This window comes from Crassostrea angulata, chromosome 10, assembly GCF_025612915.1.
Source record: "Crassostrea angulata isolate pt1a10 chromosome 10, ASM2561291v2, whole genome shotgun sequence".
Lineage (NCBI taxonomy): Eukaryota > Metazoa > Mollusca > Bivalvia > Ostreida > Ostreidae > Magallana > Magallana angulata.
Window position 1 is genome coordinate 36,005,664 of NC_069120.1, and position 19,008 is coordinate 36,024,671.

The following is a 19,008-nucleotide window of genomic DNA, read 5'->3' on the forward strand; positions in this document are numbered from 1 at the left end:
TGCATATTTTGTCATGATGAACTATGGACGTAAAATTCACTCAACAATTACCAAAGTTAATGAATATCAATCGGACCAGGTATTTGTATTTTATTTTAATTTGCTTACGAATCAATCCAAAATTTACATCATAACATGTAAGTATCTACTTTTTTAATCTTGTTTTAGCCAATTGTCTCTATCGGCTGAAATTTCTGGAAAGATTTGAACTTCGATAAAAAAAAAATTAAATTGTACATTTTTTTGTTTATATTATCTATTGATCATAATATAAAAAAACTCCAATTTTTTCATTCTTAAAGATTACCGTAAATAAAGTTTTGTTTTTGTATTTTCAGATATTCAACTTATGAACGTCTTCTTTCAATTACATTAGACAAGGTAAAAATGAAGGTAAACCAAGAATTGTTGTTTTTCGGCCAAGAGTTTTATACATCTAAGAAAAGTCAAATCACATTATATCATAATTTAATAATAAATTGTATAACAATAATCGAAATTTGAAGATTGTCACCTATTTGTTGTTTCGTATTAGCATTATTGATTCAAATTCTAAATCAATTGCAACTTTTAAAATAAAAAAAAAATTGTCAGCATGCTGTGGTTCGTTCACACAAACATAAAACATTTACTATTTCATTGTTTTAATATGCTTAAATATACAATGTAAGAAACAGATTTACAATAACACATGTAAATGTATAACTATATTGAACAAAAAAGGATTTATAAAGAAATGATAAAAAATATATACACAAAACAAAAAAGACAAATGGGGGGGGGGGGGGAGAGAAAATTCCAGTTGCTTTGCTACAATGTAGCGAGAACTGTAAAAGATTCAATAAAACTTTTGATTTGGAATATCTATGTAAAAACCATTAGATTGAAACATCCTTTCAAAACACCTGGAGCAGGAACATTGCATAAATACAAGAGTTAATTCATTCACCGTGACCCATGTGACCCATAAAACACAGTAAAACAAGCAACATAACCTATGACGTAAATTATAGTAGAATTATTTATTTGTATTTATTTATTAACATTATGAGTAGTCTTATTTCTAAATATTATAAAGTTTATATATTTCATAAAAAATGTTTCTGAATGATTTTTTTCAGTTTAACCCATTAAATTTTCTGGAGAAGGTATGTATGTATTTTATTAGTAAATGAGATATAAAATTACGGTTTCGGGAAAATAGCGATAAAATTTGCCCCCCCCCCCCCAAAAAAAAAAAACCCCATAGAGATACAAAAAAGTATTATTCATCAGCTACCATTATACATTTGGGTATTAATAGCAAATTAAAATAAATCACAAAACAATGTGTTATGCCTGATTTTCTTGAAAATATGACGATACCATCTACCCTACCCGCACTGCACAGAAATGTACATGGGTATAGGAAAGAAAACAGAATCTTTTGGGCAAGCATATAATGTTATAATATAGTAATGGCAATTTCAAAATTGGATGCATATAATTTCACCTGACGATTAAAATGTGTCACGAATATAATGATATACAGTGAAAAACTGTAGCAAACCATTTTCCAAGCATTTCTTTATTTGCAATTGATAAATGCATCATTTTTAGCCGGGCTCTGTCCTGGCTGTAGACAGGCAAATCGTCAATGTTACTATAAATAGCACAACTTCAAAAGTAAACAAAAAAACCAAACAGCGACAAAGTAAAAGCTTCCGCTATACCAAATAGTTACACAAAGAGCCACGTTTTGTCAAAAGTGTTGGCATTTTGTTTCTTTTTTTTAATTTCGAGAAAATTGTCTATCTTTTTTAGTTTTCTTATTAATAACGTGTTTTAAAAAACAAGACTGTGCATATTGGACACATACAATGCGCATGGATTTCCATGAACTACTTTGCTGAAGGTTGAAGAAATGGGGATTGAATATAAAACGCTTGTTGCAAAATTCAAAACAGCAACTGTTGAACTTTTTTCTACTAGACAGACATATTTTTGTTTATAGCCGCTTACAAAATTTAGTCGCTCTCTGACGCTTTGCCGACATCTAAAGCATGAGAGAGAGAGAGAGAGAGAGAGAGAGAGAGAGAGAGAGAGAGAGAGAGAGATTTTCAGTCTTTACAACACAAAATGCACAGACACACCAAAAGAGCCCGGCTTTCAGTACTTCAGTACTTCAGTACTTTGATTTCTAATAGTGACCTTGAACATACCCAAATCGGGTCAAAATCATGACAAACCCTCAGGTCATAAACAATTTTTAAGTGAAGTACTTGTAGTATAATTTAATTTTAAATCATAAAGAAGATATAGATTAGACACGATTGCACAGACGAACAGCAGGTGGACATGAGGATTCGGATTCCTTAACCCCCAAACTTTGTTTGCGGAAGGGGAGGGGGGGGGAGTTAATGACAAAAAAGCACCCATTTTCTAAGTAGATTTTAAGCGACTCTCGTACGTAATTGAGATCGCGTTCTTATAGTGTAATTTAATTTGTGTGGTGTAGTACATTTAAAAAACCCCAGTAGCAAAATGGCAGGATTCATGCGATGGGCATGTGGTAAAGAAAATATACGTACAAATAATATCAATAGAGAGTCAACAAAATATAAATTTGAAATCAGCTGCACAAAAGATACGAAATACACCCAAGTATAGGAAATGTTCAAGAAACGTGTACATTACGTATAGTCAATACAGCAAGGCAATGTATTTATTAATAAGTGTTACTCCGAAATCTTGTAAGATTGAGTGACGAAGTCATTCAAAAAAGTAATACAAAGGTTAAAAGCCTCTCACAGTTTAAAGATGATGCACATTGAGTTGTACGTGTTCAAGCACTGTTATTTTGGACATCGATATACATGTATGTGATCATGAGTAGCACGTGAATATAATTGACCGTTGAGTTGACACATGTTAACACATGGTGATAACAGTTGAGTTAACAAGTGATATAATTGAATCTTAGGTTTGCAGACTGACGATTGTAGTGAGTCAAAAAAACCCTTGCATTTAAAGAAAGAGTATCCCCCAAAAGATACGAAAATTGAGGGGAAAACAGGGGATTTATAACAACATACGGTACTTCCTGGTTCTCTAAATTATGCTGGAGAATTTACCTCCGCTTTGCTTTGACTTTTCGTCATTGAAAAGCGGAAGGAAAAGAGAAACTTGGGTCCAACAATCAATCTTTTATCAAACTTATCTACTTATAAATCTATATAAGACGTGATAGACAACGTATATAAAGCACATCATATATGCATTTTAACAAATGCTTATTAAAAAAATCAATTTTCATATACAAAACTATTGAGTAAATAAAAGTAAAAACACACCATGCAGTTCATTTCTCAAAGCTGTGATATCTTTTGTCTGAACGTGTCATAGCGATTTGATAGTATTTGACAGCAAGTATTAGCTAGGTTCACCATGAAGAAACCACAATTAAACCTTTAGAAAATTCTTTTAAAAATGTTCAAAACGCGACTACAATGTTATTGCCACAAATGAATGATCAATGATAGTCATTGTTAATAGATCAAATTGACATACTAATATTATGTAGAAAATTAAGTACCATATAGGGATTTTTTGTTGCGAGTGTTGTAAGGACAATCTATGTACACTTGATTCTATTCGTCACCATTTACACACTTATGAATAATATAACCAGTTTCATAATGCATACGCAAATTAATAATCAAATAAAATCGGGTTCCATGTGCATTCAGAAAAAAAAGTCATATTGCACTATACATGTTACCGATAGACTCAAATGAGATATCCATAATTACATCACAATGATACTTTGGGACGACAAAAATGTAAAATGCTTATTAATTCAAGTTACAATTGAATATATTGTATGTTTCATGGACCGATCCATGCAGAAAGTTCCAATGTTTACACTTTAAATTTATATCATTTCTCAACTGTAATCACCGTTTTAAAAACATATATTGCGTCAAATCAAATCTGACATTGAAACTGTATATACATGTATGTACAGTAGTGACGAAGAGTTTTTGTTTACTTATGGTAGTGAGGTGGTGATAGGTACAATACTGGGGTGAACAACACGTAGTCTGAAGAGATAAACTAAGAATCATTTTCCGTTACTCTAAGTACTAACACAACTCAGCTAGTATACTTTATTTCCTTTTTTAAACAAGCCCGTTTCCTCCCACTTATAAACCTAAGGGGAGAAAAATAGGTCAAAATTATACGCTTTCGTTACTTATAATTTCTGAAAACAGTTTTTGTTATCTCCTCTGGTGATTTTTATATTGCGTTTTCTGTGGAAAATCTCAATTCACATTAGAATACGTATTGAACATATTCAAGTAGGCACAGACAGCATCATAACAGAACATCAGCTGCTCCTAAAAATGACAAACAAAAGATTTATGATTAATTTTCATTTTCAGCATTATCTTGTAAAACGGTGTACAATGTATCTATTTATTACTATGCAAGTTGAGTGGGTTTTTAAAAGATCATACCAATCATTTAAGTGCATTTTATTTCAAAATTTATAATTGTGAAACACCGGCTGTTAAATTTGTTAGTAACTCTGTATAGCAGCCAAATATATACTCACTTTACTGGCCACGAATTGGGGGCGCCGTGACCTCATCTGTACTACAGTTTGCAGGACACTTACTTCCTGTTCTGCGCGAAGTCTTTCAATTATGGTGGCGATTGTGCAATACAAACCACTTTTCTTTGCACCATTCCTGAATTGTTTAAAGCAAAATCAACATATAAGATAAACGATACAAGTTTAATTCTATAAATAAAATAATGACACTAGCATGAGACATTCTTTAAACTAAAATTTACGACATTCCCGTCAATCCTCTTGTCGCTAATTACTATCATATCAAACCAGTGTTTTTATCTTTGTCATACACATATATGCTTAAGAATTTATACAATCTTTTCCAATATTGATCACTTTCAAATAGTTCAACTCTGGGAAATCGCAAAAGTTGTCGCAAATAAAAAAAAAGAGCTATCCACATAATATAAGGATGAAGACTGAAATACGGAACACGTGTTTAATAACTGTTGACTAATTATTTATAACTGTTGTCATTTAAAACTAATTAATCATACATGCAATGTACAACGATGGTTGGATTTTGAACTTGACGTTGCCAGGCATTGACCTCCTCAATCATCTCCAGCATAGGATCTGGTGATTCTGGAACAACGGCATCCTCAGACCAGTACTTACATTGAAATTGTTTCACTATCCTTTCCTCTTTTGACTACAATTATCAAAGATATAATATTAACTTCCGTGTTTTGTTTGTTTCTTACAGATTCATAGTTTATTAAAAAAGAAATCACACTTAAAGTTTATTGCCAAAAAAGTCCATTTTACAATAAGAGCAAACCTTTATAAAAATGAAATCGATAACAGACAGAACTACAGTTATTTCCCTTTAACTGTATAGCTTAGTAATGTTTTCGTTTTAATTGAAAGTTTATGTACAGTAACGAAACGACGAAAAGAGGCAAATACAATTGAATGTGATTGGAAATTTTTAACATACTTAGTCTATATGATTAGTGAAAAATTCCAACTTTATTCACATGTGAACGGGCATATATAACGAGGAACAACGGAAACAAATTATACCTTATTATTTACCACCTTGAATTCTAAAACATCAAATGAGCTGTTTCTAGTTTCTGCTGCTAATAGGGTGATTGCAACTGCTCCAAAACTGGCCTCCTTTGTATTGACTGGCCAATAAATCCCGACAGTCTACAGAGTTTATAGTTATGTTATAATGTAATTATGAAAATAATGTAAGATGGTGTGAAGTATATTTATACAAAATGTTGTGTGTTTAATGCTACACAAATATTTATATTGATGATGACAATGATGATGATGATGATGACAACGATGATAATGATGATGTTAAACTGTTTTCGATGTGATTAAAGATTTGTTTGTCTCTTAACTTTACTTCTTCCTGTTTACGTACGTCAAATTAGTGCTGAAAAAAACCTTTAAAAAAACCACATAAATAAGAGAATGCTGTTCTCCAAGGTTTACGGAAGGACGTGGCTCGAATATCAAGATAAATTTTAAAATAAGCAAAGGGCCGGAAACAGAGCATTGAGGAAGTTAAAGCGTCTAACGATAAACATGTACATGTATTTATAAAAGCATTTCGTTGAACCTTTATAGTTTGACACAAAACGTAGTACATATCATCTTAGTAAAAAAAAAGATCGACTGATTTTATTCAAAATTCCTTTTTCTGATGAAATGAAATCTGTGCAAATAGGACATTACCAATTACTTTTTGAAAAAATGATTTCTTTGTCCAAAATCTATTATTAAAGGCCCCTTTCACGATTGGTGCACAAGCACTTAAAGGCCCCTTTACGATAAACTGTTTAGAAAAATCAGACTATCTTGTAAAAATCAGACTATCTTGTAAACAACTTTTGAGAGTACATGTACCTTGTCTTTCTTGAAAGAGTTCATCATAACAATGGTGGACACATCCTGCTCAAGAACAAGGCACCAAAAATCCTGGACGGTATTGGCCAATGGCATTTGGGTAATTGCATAAGCATTTCTGCTTTTGTATCCCTTGATTGATAAAACAATAATTATGATAATACGAGTAGCAGTCAAAAATATAAACTCTCTACATCGTTTCATGAATTATTGTTATTAGATACATAATTTTGAGAAAAAAAATTTACTGTATCAATGAGATTCGTGTGTATGAATATTGGTTACTTTAAAAAGAATATCACAGTTTTATAGTTTGTCAAATTTTCAAAAACTCACTGGCGCTTGTATGGCATTGATATAGTTGCTGTCACCGCTAGTGATGAAAATTCGGTGACTTTCAGCTATATTTTACCCAAAAAATATATTAAGTTGAATTTCAAGAATCTGAACAAGTGTGATATTTACATAGATGTAGTAAAATGTATTTAAAAATTATCCATCAATATATACTTATAATAATTTTCTTTTGAAATTAAAATTTCAAGAATACGTAGTTACAATTTCACATAAATGATCAATAAAGATATGCAAGTTCTTTAACTTGTATTGTTTATTATTCACGACCTAATGATGAAACCAGATTTCTCCATTTTCTGTAAATAACTGCTTCAGTGCTTAAAATTTCTGACTAAACAAAACACTAAGAACAACAGAGATCATTGTGGTTTTGTTTTCTCTCTGTAAAATGCACTTTAATTTTGTAAAACACAGTTTTAGGGGCATCCCGGACGGTAAAAAACTGGAAAGAAGAAGTAATTTAAAACTCACCAGGCAATATATTGCTGTATCGGTTTTTACTTCTGTTTTCCTTCAGTTTTGCTGTTTCAAACTGCTTGACATCAACAGTTGTCGATAACTTGTTGATAAGCTGGAAAACAAAGTTAACATTTCTATTGTTATAAAACCTATCAACAGTAAAAATTTTAACTATGAAAATTGAATTGGTCCTTTGTATAAAATGAAAATAATAAAAAAAAAAACTTTAACAATTATTCATTGGTAGGACTTTTGTGTTAAAAGAAATAATAATCTTCTATTATATTCACATAAGTTCTGAAATTTGCTGTTAACATAATACATGTTTTATAAAATCATAGATTTATTCCATTAATAGATAACAAATATTCACTATATTTTAATTCTACCTGAAATTGCTCCAATATTCCACTTTTTTGCGTAGCAGGGTTAAGATGGTTTAAACGTTTGTAATATTCCGGGAACTCTGCGGCTGTAACGTTACTGTTTCCCTCCGTCAAACCTTCCACCAAAGCATCATGGAGAAACACATACTGCTCCTGTATTTAAAAAAAGTGACCGTTATAAAGAGCTAGAGGTTTTTATTACTGCGTATATATTAAAGTTAAGGCCTTTCAAGATTCAATTTTATGGTTGTTTTTTCTTTAGCGAACAAAACAGACACAATATAATCTCTTCTGTTTAATTACTTAAAACATAATGGAAAATTTATGTATCAATAACATATCCTTTTCGATAAACGCATTTCTTTTAATTCAACATTTATTATATAACAATATGAAAAAGAGAGTAATAAATGCATGTATGCATGCATGTACTTTTAAAAAAACGGTTACATACCACTGTTTGCACTACGTGGACTCTTTGATGGCGCATTGAAGCTACGCAACTAATGACGTCAACAAATCCTTCTCGTTCACCTTGCTTAATGAGGAAATCTAGGGCCATAAAGGTCCCAGTTCGACCAACACCAGCACTGAAATATACAAAAAACAAAAAAATCAGATCTTCAGGTCTTCTAACCTTGTCTTTGCGATATTAAATCTATACAGTAAAAGCAATAAACAAATTTTACATTCCAAGAATTTAATTATGCAGTATTTGTTTTAATGATGATGATTTACTGTAAATAAGTAAAAATATCCTTATTTATTAGAGCCAAAAATACAATGGATGATTAATCAATTTCTTAATATATCCAAAATATTCATCACATATTTAAGTTCTGTTTAATTTATTTATTTCATTTCATTAATTTAAATAATAAAAAAAGTTCTTTTGATTATAATAAAGAGCTAACTCTGACTCTATTAATACTAAAGCCTTATCGATAGGTGATAATATCAGTATTTAATTTTGCAGATCAATATTGCACATCAATGTCACAGCAAACCGGTTTTTCTTCTGTATAAATGGTATCTATAATCCATTTCAGAAATTGGTTTGTGTTTAGACTGTTTTGCAAATTGAAAAACATAGGCCTTACGATTTTGAATTATATATATATATATATATATATATATATATATATATATATATATATATATATATATATATATATATATATATATATATATATATATATATATACTAGTATATCTATCTATCTATCTATCTATCTATCTATCTATCTATCTATCTATCTATCTATCTATTTATCTATCTATCTATACTCTTAGCCCAGTGTTTGCTACATGACAAATAAATAATGATGCAACTTCTTGAGATATGCTTTCTACTAAAGACAAACATGAAAAATTAACCAAGAAGTTGTTTACAAACTAGGCCAACGCAATATGATTCAGGAAGTGAAATGGGATTACCATATTAGACGCACACTTTACTTATCATCATTTTATTACTATGTAAATTGTATGACAAACCACTTCATCTATGTGTCATCATGTTATTCATCTATTATCACTACTCTGCTCTTATTCCTAAAATTACATTCGCTCGCCGTCTGTAAAAAATTTCCTACACATAAGAAAGTGTCTACTTCCGTTTAATAGCAACACACACGCTGGCATACAGAGTTTGTGTTATTGTTATGAGTACATAATATTATTCTCGAATACAGAAAGCTGTTTTTTTCTCTTTCAATCAAAAACAACAAGGGCTTGTGTAAATGACTAAACAAATTTCGCAGAGGAGTCAAGATTATAATAAACATGTCTTGATCATTAATATTTTAATACAAGTATGCATTTTGTTAATCATATAAGCTACAATCTGATTATTTTATAGGTGGCACAAGTATTGGTGTTAATTGCAAACAAATTTATTTTAATTTTTAAAAACAAAGATGTACCTGCAGTGAATAAGCAATGGACCTTTTAAATCATCCTCATAGTTGACAACTTTGTTTCTGAAATCTACAATTGACGTCACGTTTCTAGGGACACCTTTATCTGGCCATGCAGTAAAGTGGAAATGAGTGACTGTCTTCGCTTTCCCGCTCTGTGGTAATTAAAAGCACAATCTTTCATCAAGGTGCAAAAACTTAATCTGTTTCATCTCAGAATATTAAGTTAGATTTTTGTAATAATGTTGGTATCATTACAAAAAGCTAAAAGGACCTGAACAGTCATCTGAGTATCATACAATCATGCTAAAAAATCACACACTGGCATTTGATAATTATCTGATTAATTCACAGTAAAATAAATAAGGCTTATATATCATGTTGCCAAAAAATATTTAGAAGCGATGACAGATCAAGAAACTAATAGTATTTAATATTCAATGGGGTTTAAATTATTTGATTCCGTTTAATAACAAGTATTAATGGAGGATTAAGAATAAATCATGGATTTTACAAATTTAGGAGAGGCTTCCTTGCTCATCATAACGATGAACTGAGTTTGCCTCCTAAGCAGTAGACAGGCAAATTCTATTTTCTATATGTTCACAATATGACCAAGAATCCAACCATAACAACAGAACATTTGACCCTGGGGCCTGTGATTTCACAATTATAGCAGAGGTTTCCTTGCTCATCTTTACATTGCACTAATAAGTTTGCCTGCTAGATCTCATAAGTTAAATTTGTTTTAATAAGAAACATATAGTCACTACATTGCCACTAAGCCACAACCTTTGCTCAAAATCCGTTGGGCCATAAATTTTATAATTTTGGTAAAGGCTTCCTTGCTTATCAGATCCATGTGCATACAGTTTCTCTCTGCTTCACTGTTTTAATTATAAATCTGTTAAATGTTCACTGGTAAAAAAGAAGATGTCATAAAATTACCAGTGTTTAACCGAAACTCTATAGTCCCTGGGTGTTAGGGTAATCTTACTACTATGTTCTATGTATATTGAATCTATCTTTACCAAAAAGAATTATACAAAATCAATACAACTGAAATCTTCAAATATAGAAGAGTAATAGATGTATGTCCTTAACACATCAACGACATTTAAATGCATACTTTTGCAAATTAACTTACTAGTAGTTTATTCAATATAAGTTAACGTCAACTGTTAACGATAACTGTTGTTGAATCAAAACTGACGTTCAATTCTACAAAAACCCCGGGCTGCCAACATTTGAACCATATTGTCAGCTAAACAAATAATAATGTATGCAGCGAAAAGTTGGTGTCTTACCAAAGAAATGTGAAATGTTCGCACTGTGTAATTAGCAGAAGTTTCTTCCTTCTCCATTTTGACGTGATAAATACCATACATATCTTCGGTGTCTGGCCAATACTTATTACATTTCATCTACAGAGGAATAAGGCAATGTTACAAGTTTTAAAATACTACGAATTTTCTTCTAAATTAAACTTTTAGATTGCTAAATTGTATAGGACAAGATTTAAAATGTGTACATCTTGATACTTGTTCATACCACGCCATTTTCCTCAACGTTAGTCAACATTATGATCTTCGCACAGTTCTGTTGCCATATCATTCTCCAGAAATCATACACAGTCTCTTGGGTAAATGGACCTATCAAGGACAAATAAACTGAATGACATTTCTTACTGATACATTTATTAATTAATTCGTCTTTTGGTATGAATCATACCTTGAGCAGCAATGTATTCATTTTTCTTAGCGAACCCCTGATAAAAAAAAAAGACATTTTGAAATTGATGACAAAAAGTTTTGAATGTTGTTTTTATTTTGACATATAATTTGACACATTTTAAAAATAGCGATCATAAATGATTGGGGTATAGTATTACAAATCTTTTTTAAAATGGTTTGAAATGGATGAAATTTTAAAGCGGGTATGTTTTATGTTCACAAGAAAGCCATACTCTACTGTGGATGTATGTGAAACAATTGTAAAACCTACCTGAACATAAGATGCATTGATATATTCACTGTTATTAGTCCCTTCCTCCACTTTAAGTATAACTCTATTTGCATCATCTGGAAGAAAAAGTTGTTGACTCGTATATTCAATGGCATACGTTTTCATAGATAACTGAAATGCATTTTACTGTTGCTGTAGTGTCGTTGTATATAAAGTTTCAACATAAAATAAAATAAAGTTGGTTTCATTAATGTTTTTATGCACAAAACAATACCCAAAACCTATTTGTTTTTATACTCTGTCAGTAAAATTTTCAGTGCTGTGTCAGTGTTAATCCATTATTTCTTAATATAGAATAACTCCTTTAAAACGAATATACGCATATTTTAACTAAACCAAATGGACTTTTGTGCAAGTCATGTGCGCCCACTCCCTTATCACTAGAGAAATGCAAAAAACAAACTATAACTTACATGGATACATTTTCTTGTATCTATTTCTAGAGCGGTTTTGTTTTTTAATTGCCTCTTTACATGGTTCCAACAACCCATTTGGAATACTCTACAAAAGAGGAATAAAACTGCATGTAAACCCACTCTATATTAATGATATTTTTTGGCAACTGACTGAGAATTGATCAAATTAGATTATTAAGAACAAAAACCTCATATTCCATTTCGAGCTCTCCTTTTGATCGCTTATTCTGAATGGTCTCCCAAAGCTGATCTACTGGAATCCTGGTCACTTTAACGTTGTAATATTCTGATTCCTGCCTATTTGGTAACTCAACCTCATCTACCTCATTGGGATCAAGTTCGATAAGGTATGCTTGAGACCCCCGCAGGTTGTAAGGAGAGTCGTCTTTGTACAGAGACCTCTTTTGAATGCCTAAGTTGGAAGTAATGTCAGGTGCATTTTCTGTAAAAGTATATATTATTTTATTACCATAATTAATTAATCTTTGAAAGAAATAGATAGTTTAAGGATATTTTAAAACATCAAATATTAAATACCATTATTCGCGTAAACATGATTCTCGTCTTTCAACAATTCGGTCAATTTTAGATCTTTCTCTACATTTGTTGATAATTGTTTTTGTTTCTCTGCAAATTTTCTAAAAAAGAAAAGCAATATATGTAATTTATTTCAAAAATAGCATATAATATGTTTATATTTTGATACCTTGAGCATTGGTCAGGTCGTAAAGCAGACGAATAATTAAATATTAAAAAACACGAGACTTACCTTTTGAAACAGAATACAAAAATGACCAATATTATAATCAAAATGAACGTTCCAATTCCTATCAGGATAAAATATGTTTTCATAGAGTCTTCTCTGGTATTTGCACCTGAAAAAAAAAACCATATTTTGTCTGCAACTGTTAAAGAGGTAAAACAAATTGTTGAATATTCGTATACGTTCTTTTATTAAAAAATCTGCAATATATTTCCTTGCTGATAACTTACGGTTTATGGTTAAGGTTCGTTTTATATATCAATACTAAAGTTCATCTTCTGGTGTAAAATTTACGCCTTTTGGTACAGGTCTGCTTAAAGTTAAATAGTCCAACTATCGCACTACGTTACAATACGGATTTTACGTTATTGATTTGACTTTGCGTTTTAAATATTTAGTATTGATTCAATCGCAGCTTCTCGGGCCTTTCCGGCAGAGCTCGGTAGCTCTGCCTTCCGGAAAGGCCTAGGAAGCTGTGATTGGTGTTGGTTTTGCCCTATGTAGCTTCTGTGCGCAATGTCAAAAAATAAACAAATTAAACGGGCATTAATGTGTAAAAGAAGCGATAGAACAGATTGGTGTTAAAGTAACTCGATAATGTTTAAAGTTAAATGAAATTTTTAATAATAAAAATTTACCCTTTATCAGGTAAGCTTCCATTCAAATTTGAATTGGAGCAGCTGTGAGCAGGCAATTTGATAGCAGTAGGGGAAAAATCGTAACATAATGCTAGTCCTAAGCTTTTGTATTATTATTTATTACATACTTAGTAATAAATACATGTTTTTTGCATATGTGATACAGATGACATCATAAAACACATATCGGCCTCCGGGACTGATATAGGTTATCAGTTCTAGGGCTGATACGGATTCGAATCACATCCCGTGCAGAACTCATCTGCTTTTTTCCGTTTGTGCATGTTCACAGACGAAAAATAAAACATTTCTAACTGTCTTCATTTCTGAATGCAATTGAAAACTACAGTTTTAGATAACTTAAAATTAAAACACGAGGAAATTCCGGTTCTGTAGCTGCATGTAAGATCTCATATTTTTGTACAGACTACTTTCAAATAATATTTAAAATCGATTTGTTCAAATTGATGCTTTGCAAGAATTTCCTTACCAAGTAAATAAATGTAATAAATATAATTATACATACCCTTTTCCATATCACAGCCTGTATCAGCCCTCGACCAATATCATGCCTCGAGCCTTCGGCCCTCGGGCTGATATTGATGTCTCAGGCTGATACTTGCTGTGATATCGAAAAGGATATGTATTATTCTCTATTAATAACACTACAAAAATGCTTGCAATAAAGGATACTTTTTGTTATTACATGTACTATATACTATACCAAACACCAATACCTAGTTTACCCGAAGCTTAATCATAACCAGACATGATCTGTAACTGTCGTCTTTATATATATATATATATATATATATATATATATATATATATATATATATATATATATATATATATATATATATATATATATATATATATAATCAATAATCAATATACTCATCAATGATCCAGTGGATTATTGATGAGTATACGGGTTTAAGTGTACTTGCGCGGAACAGAAAGTTAATCTGTGTCCAGGTGTTAGAAAATTAAAATCATTCGGGGCTCATTGCTTGACGTGCAACAACACCCCCCCTTTCCTCTCTTTACGTTCACTGTATATCTAATTTAATTAAATCAAATTTATATTTTTTATCTTGTCGAATGTTGATAAGATAAAATTTGAATTACATGTAAATATGAGGTCTGTTGCACAACCGCAGGCGAACCAGTTCCGACATATGTTTTTAATTTATAAATGATTTTAATAATCATATTTGTTTGAAATGGTGAATAAGAACATAATGTTTGATTTATAATAAAACCAGTTAGATGTTTTAGTCAGAAGCTATTCATTATCTTTAAATTGTTTTTCATCAAAATAAATGTTTAAGGCATGTCTATAACCGTTTAAAGACTTGAGAAAAAAATGTTACAAACTGTAATTTTTTACGGAATTTTTATTAATGGTTAACTTGGCTAAAAGCTAAAAGCGTGAAAGGTATTTCATTCTCTGTTTTAATATATTCAATTTTAATTTCTCGAAAATTGATAATAATTAAAAATAAATAAACGGACGCCTTGCAATTCATTAATTTCAATGATTTGCACAATGGGTGTATATTGCTGAGAGATAATTACAAACAATTCTGCATGTAAATATATACTTTTCTTATGTCAATGCATTGTTAAAATGACATCTATCACTTAAAACCCAAAATTTCAGTGAGTCTAATTAGTGCCAAGTAAAGGAAAACTTTATTCTACATGTAGTATATTCGACAAATAGAAATATGTTACACCTTCTTGCGAATTACTTACATTGAGGTAATCAGTTCATTTTTGTTAAATATATTAATCATAGACAAATCGATAATAAAACATATCTTTGTATATATAACTTACTGATTTTAGTGCATTCGTTTCCATCGAAGCCATCCTCGCAGCCATGTAAACATGCGCCGGTCATATTACAGGTGGTTCCCAAACACGACTTTCTGCATTGCTTATTACAGTTTATCCCATACAGTCCATTAGAGCACTCTGTACAGATGCCAGACATTTGATCACATCTTTGACAATTCTTTAAAGGACAGGAAATATTACAACGTTCCCCATAATATGAACCGTTACATCCGCTTTGACAGATTCCATCGCCATCGCAATCTTCATTTTTGCAGTTTTTGCTACATTGACATAAACGTCCGGACCAGCCGTCCCTACAGGTAGTACAGGAATCTTCTGAGTCACAGGTCAGACATTGTGGATCACATTTATAATAACACCAGTCACCGTAAAAACCAGGTTTACAGATTTCACAATTGTAATTTGTACAATTGAAACATTCAACAGGACATTTTCCCCGGCAATATGTTCCCCAATATCCCGGTGCACATTTGGTACAATTATTGCCGGTGAAACAATGCACACAGTTCTCTCTACAGGCTTCCGTACATCCAACACCATGTTTTGAATTATTGCATCCATATATACAAGTTCCATCCAATTTACATAAACCATCGACACAATTTATGTTGCATTCATTTTCACACTGGTTTCCAGTAAAATTTGGAATGCACTGGGTGCATCTTATTTCGCTATCACATCTAACACATTTAGGAGGACACTTTGCACACTTTTGAATTCCCTGTACATTGTCTAAATAGTAACCAATATCACAAATTTCACAAGAAAAATCACCGGACGATAATAGGTTGCATTTTTCGCAGTTTTCAATTGAACATTGTTTATCGCATTGTGAACCAAACCATCCGTCAACGCATCCACTGATACAGGTTCCATTTCTGTAACAAGCACTTGATATACCAGTTAAACACTTATTACTGCATTGTTGTGTACAATTTGGACCAAACGTTCCAGGATTACACTCCGAACACACTCCACTGTTCTTGTCACATGTTTTACTTCCGCCGCATTTTTGTGGACAACGGTATTCGCAGTTTGTACCGAACCGTCCAGTTACACAAGAGATGCAAAGATTGTCAGTTTCGCAAGTTGCACAGTTTTCTTTGCAAGGGGTTTCACATTTAGTACCTACATGTCCGTCTTTACATCCGCCTAAACAAACTCCTGTTTGCCGATGGCAAATATCATTTCTACATTGCTTTGGACAGTTAAGATCGCAAAGTTCGCCGTAAAAGCCGTTCCAGCATTCTCCACATCCATAAACATTATTGCAGTCATCACAAGTTTGACAAGTCAAGCTACAGTTTTTGCCGTACGTATTCCTGTCACATGGATTACAGTTAGGTCCATTATAGCCTGTCTGGCAATTTGTACATCCTAAGGATCTATCACAAGACAATATACATTGCATAGGGCACTGTCTATTACAAGTGTTTCCAAACCAACCTGCGCTGCAGCCAACTGTGCAAAATCCCGTATTTTGGTCGCATTTATTTTGCAGACAATTTGTATTGCATTTTGTCTCACATGTCGCTCCTTGCCAGCCAATGATGCAGCCACTTTCACAGGCCCCTGTAAATCCATCACATCTACTGTCTACACAATTTCGGCATTCACGGTCACATTGATCACCGTAGGTACCTTGGCTACATTCTGAAATCATAATCAAACTCTCTTTATAAAACAAAATTAATACAATGTTGATTCCATAAGATATATCGAATTGTACTCGACTCGTGTATACTAGCATTCACATGTAAAACATTTGAGTAAAATCACTGAAGTTTCTTTCTGCGAAGCCCTAAAATTGTTTGGAATCTATATATCGGGCATTTCTCGTGAAAATCTATATAACTGACTTTTAATGTAAAAATGTAATATTTAATAGGTTTTTCCTCTAACGGTATGAACTCGTAAAGCAGCTTTGTGAGTCTCCATATTTTACAGATTTAAATTTGTTATTTGCTTCTATGCTCAAATAATGTAATTGATGGACAACAGACGTGCGCATTTTGAATGTTTTGTATTTTTTGCATGACTTTTGCCGTCAAGTATTATCAATATTTGAAGTCCTTTGGAAACACTATGGATGCATTGATGTTAGTTAAATATTCTCAAATAACATCTGATTCTGAAAAAAACATGTGTGATGCGTTTCAATAAATGAATGTAAAAAACCGTCATGAATTTAAAATCAGATAAATCCTTGGGTCTCGATGGAATATTAAATGAATTTAATAAATTTTTGTGGGATCAATAATCCTCCCATTTGTTTCATTGTACGATGAAAGAACATTTTTAGACAGAAAAATGACATTTTCTCAAAGATCTCCCTTATTCATAAAAAATAAAGAAATATATTGATTTGAAAAATTACCGACCAAATTCTCTTACTAATCAAACTAAATAATTATTGCATTTATTTTAGCACGTAGATCAAAACTTTTATTTAAAAAAGAATTAATGAGCAAACAGCGTAGATGAAAATCCGATAAATAAGTATCAATGGCCCTTTTATTTTTAGATATTTTTGAATGTATTCAGGCTTGTCGAGTGCAAAAGAATCATCAGATGCACCATCCATGCAGTTTTGATGAAAAAGGGTCAGTTATAACTTGAATATTGTCATCAAAGGGCACCTGCTCAAAAACATTTAACCAACTCTTAATATCTTAACCTCAACAAGCGTTAAAATTTATAGTTCTGATTAATTATTAATCTCGAGCTCTCTTTATGTCTCAAGTATGGCAAGATTCACCATCATTCTATAAAAGTTTTGTGAAATTAAAATGTTAAGTAGCATATTAACTTAGATATGGGGCCTGTTTCAATTACTTGATGGTATACAAAAGTATAAGCTCTCATGGTCCTCGTCTTTCTTTGCTGAATAGGGTGACTTTTTAAAAAAAAATTGAGATTGTTCCTACTTCTTTTTGGAATGATGTGTATACTGTAAAAGTTTATTGTTTATATTTCAGGGGCCCCGTTCAGTTTCACAAGTATTCAAACCAGTGAAAACAATTTAGATATCCCAGCCAAATATAAAATCAGATCTAGAGATAGGCCTTCAATCTACTTAACATTCCCTAAACAGCAATAACAATTCATTCTACCTGTACAGTTATCCCAAAAAACTTCATGGAACCAAATAATAATAACATATAATAAGATAGTAAACAAAGTGATAAAGCTCGACAATTTATTGTTGTCTTTTACTAATGATATATATTAATGAAGTAACATTGCTTATGTAAGTAACGTGTAGCAGACATGCTTATGTATTAAAGAACTTATAAAGAAAATATACTTACGGTATACTCGTACATCATACAACGTAATACGTTCCCAGTCCGTGATTCGCTCGATGACAATTTGATCACCAGTTAAAAGCTTTCCTGCCAGACAGCTAATATCAATGTCATAAAAATCACTCCTAGTCTTATAGATTCTACCACACAAATTGTCCATTGATAATTCCGTTGATGTTGTATTTGTGACGTAAATATTGTAACTTGCATATCCCACTGTAAGCAAATTTTCCATTATATACATAACTTAGCTGAAATCTCCCACCCCATAGAACGGGGGGGGGGGGGGTAAGCCGAGGCATAAATCCATATATGTTCATTAGAAAACACCACAATTATTTTCTTACAAATATTTTTTGGTCACATTTAATAAGCATATGTAATCAT

The 19,008-nt window shown here is 31.7% G+C and overlaps 1 protein-coding gene across 1 annotated transcript in view; it reads right to left on the bottom strand.

Annotated features, from left to right (window-relative positions):
• Window positions 1-4,134: 4,134 nt before the first annotated feature.
• The window catches only part of LOC128166136 (receptor-type tyrosine-protein phosphatase alpha-like), a 58,880-nt gene continuing 44,006 nt past the window's right edge, over window positions 4,135-19,008 (bottom strand). Inside the window, exons 4-21 of the mRNA XM_052831091.1 lie at window positions 12,816-12,921; window positions 12,584-12,684; window positions 12,235-12,488; window positions 12,044-12,131; window positions 11,610-11,686; window positions 11,337-11,373; window positions 11,157-11,257; window positions 10,913-11,029; window positions 9,612-9,760; window positions 8,141-8,276; window positions 7,690-7,839; window positions 7,313-7,412; window positions 6,821-6,885; window positions 6,485-6,616; window positions 5,645-5,773; window positions 5,116-5,270; window positions 4,598-4,733; window positions 4,135-4,379 (exon numbers count right to left, since the gene is read on the bottom strand). Of these exons, the coding sequence (XP_052687051.1) occupies window positions 4,305-4,379; window positions 4,598-4,733; window positions 5,116-5,270; window positions 5,645-5,773; window positions 6,485-6,616; window positions 6,821-6,885; window positions 7,313-7,412; window positions 7,690-7,839; window positions 8,141-8,276; window positions 9,612-9,760; window positions 10,913-11,029; window positions 11,157-11,257; window positions 11,337-11,373; window positions 11,610-11,686; window positions 12,044-12,131; window positions 12,235-12,488; window positions 12,584-12,684; window positions 12,816-12,921 (2,108 nt within the window). The 3' untranslated portion in view covers window positions 4,135-4,304. The remainder of the gene's footprint in view (window positions 4,380-4,597; window positions 4,734-5,115; window positions 5,271-5,644; window positions 5,774-6,484; window positions 6,617-6,820; window positions 6,886-7,312; window positions 7,413-7,689; window positions 7,840-8,140; window positions 8,277-9,611; window positions 9,761-10,912; window positions 11,030-11,156; window positions 11,258-11,336; window positions 11,374-11,609; window positions 11,687-12,043; window positions 12,132-12,234; window positions 12,489-12,583; window positions 12,685-12,815; window positions 12,922-19,008) is intronic.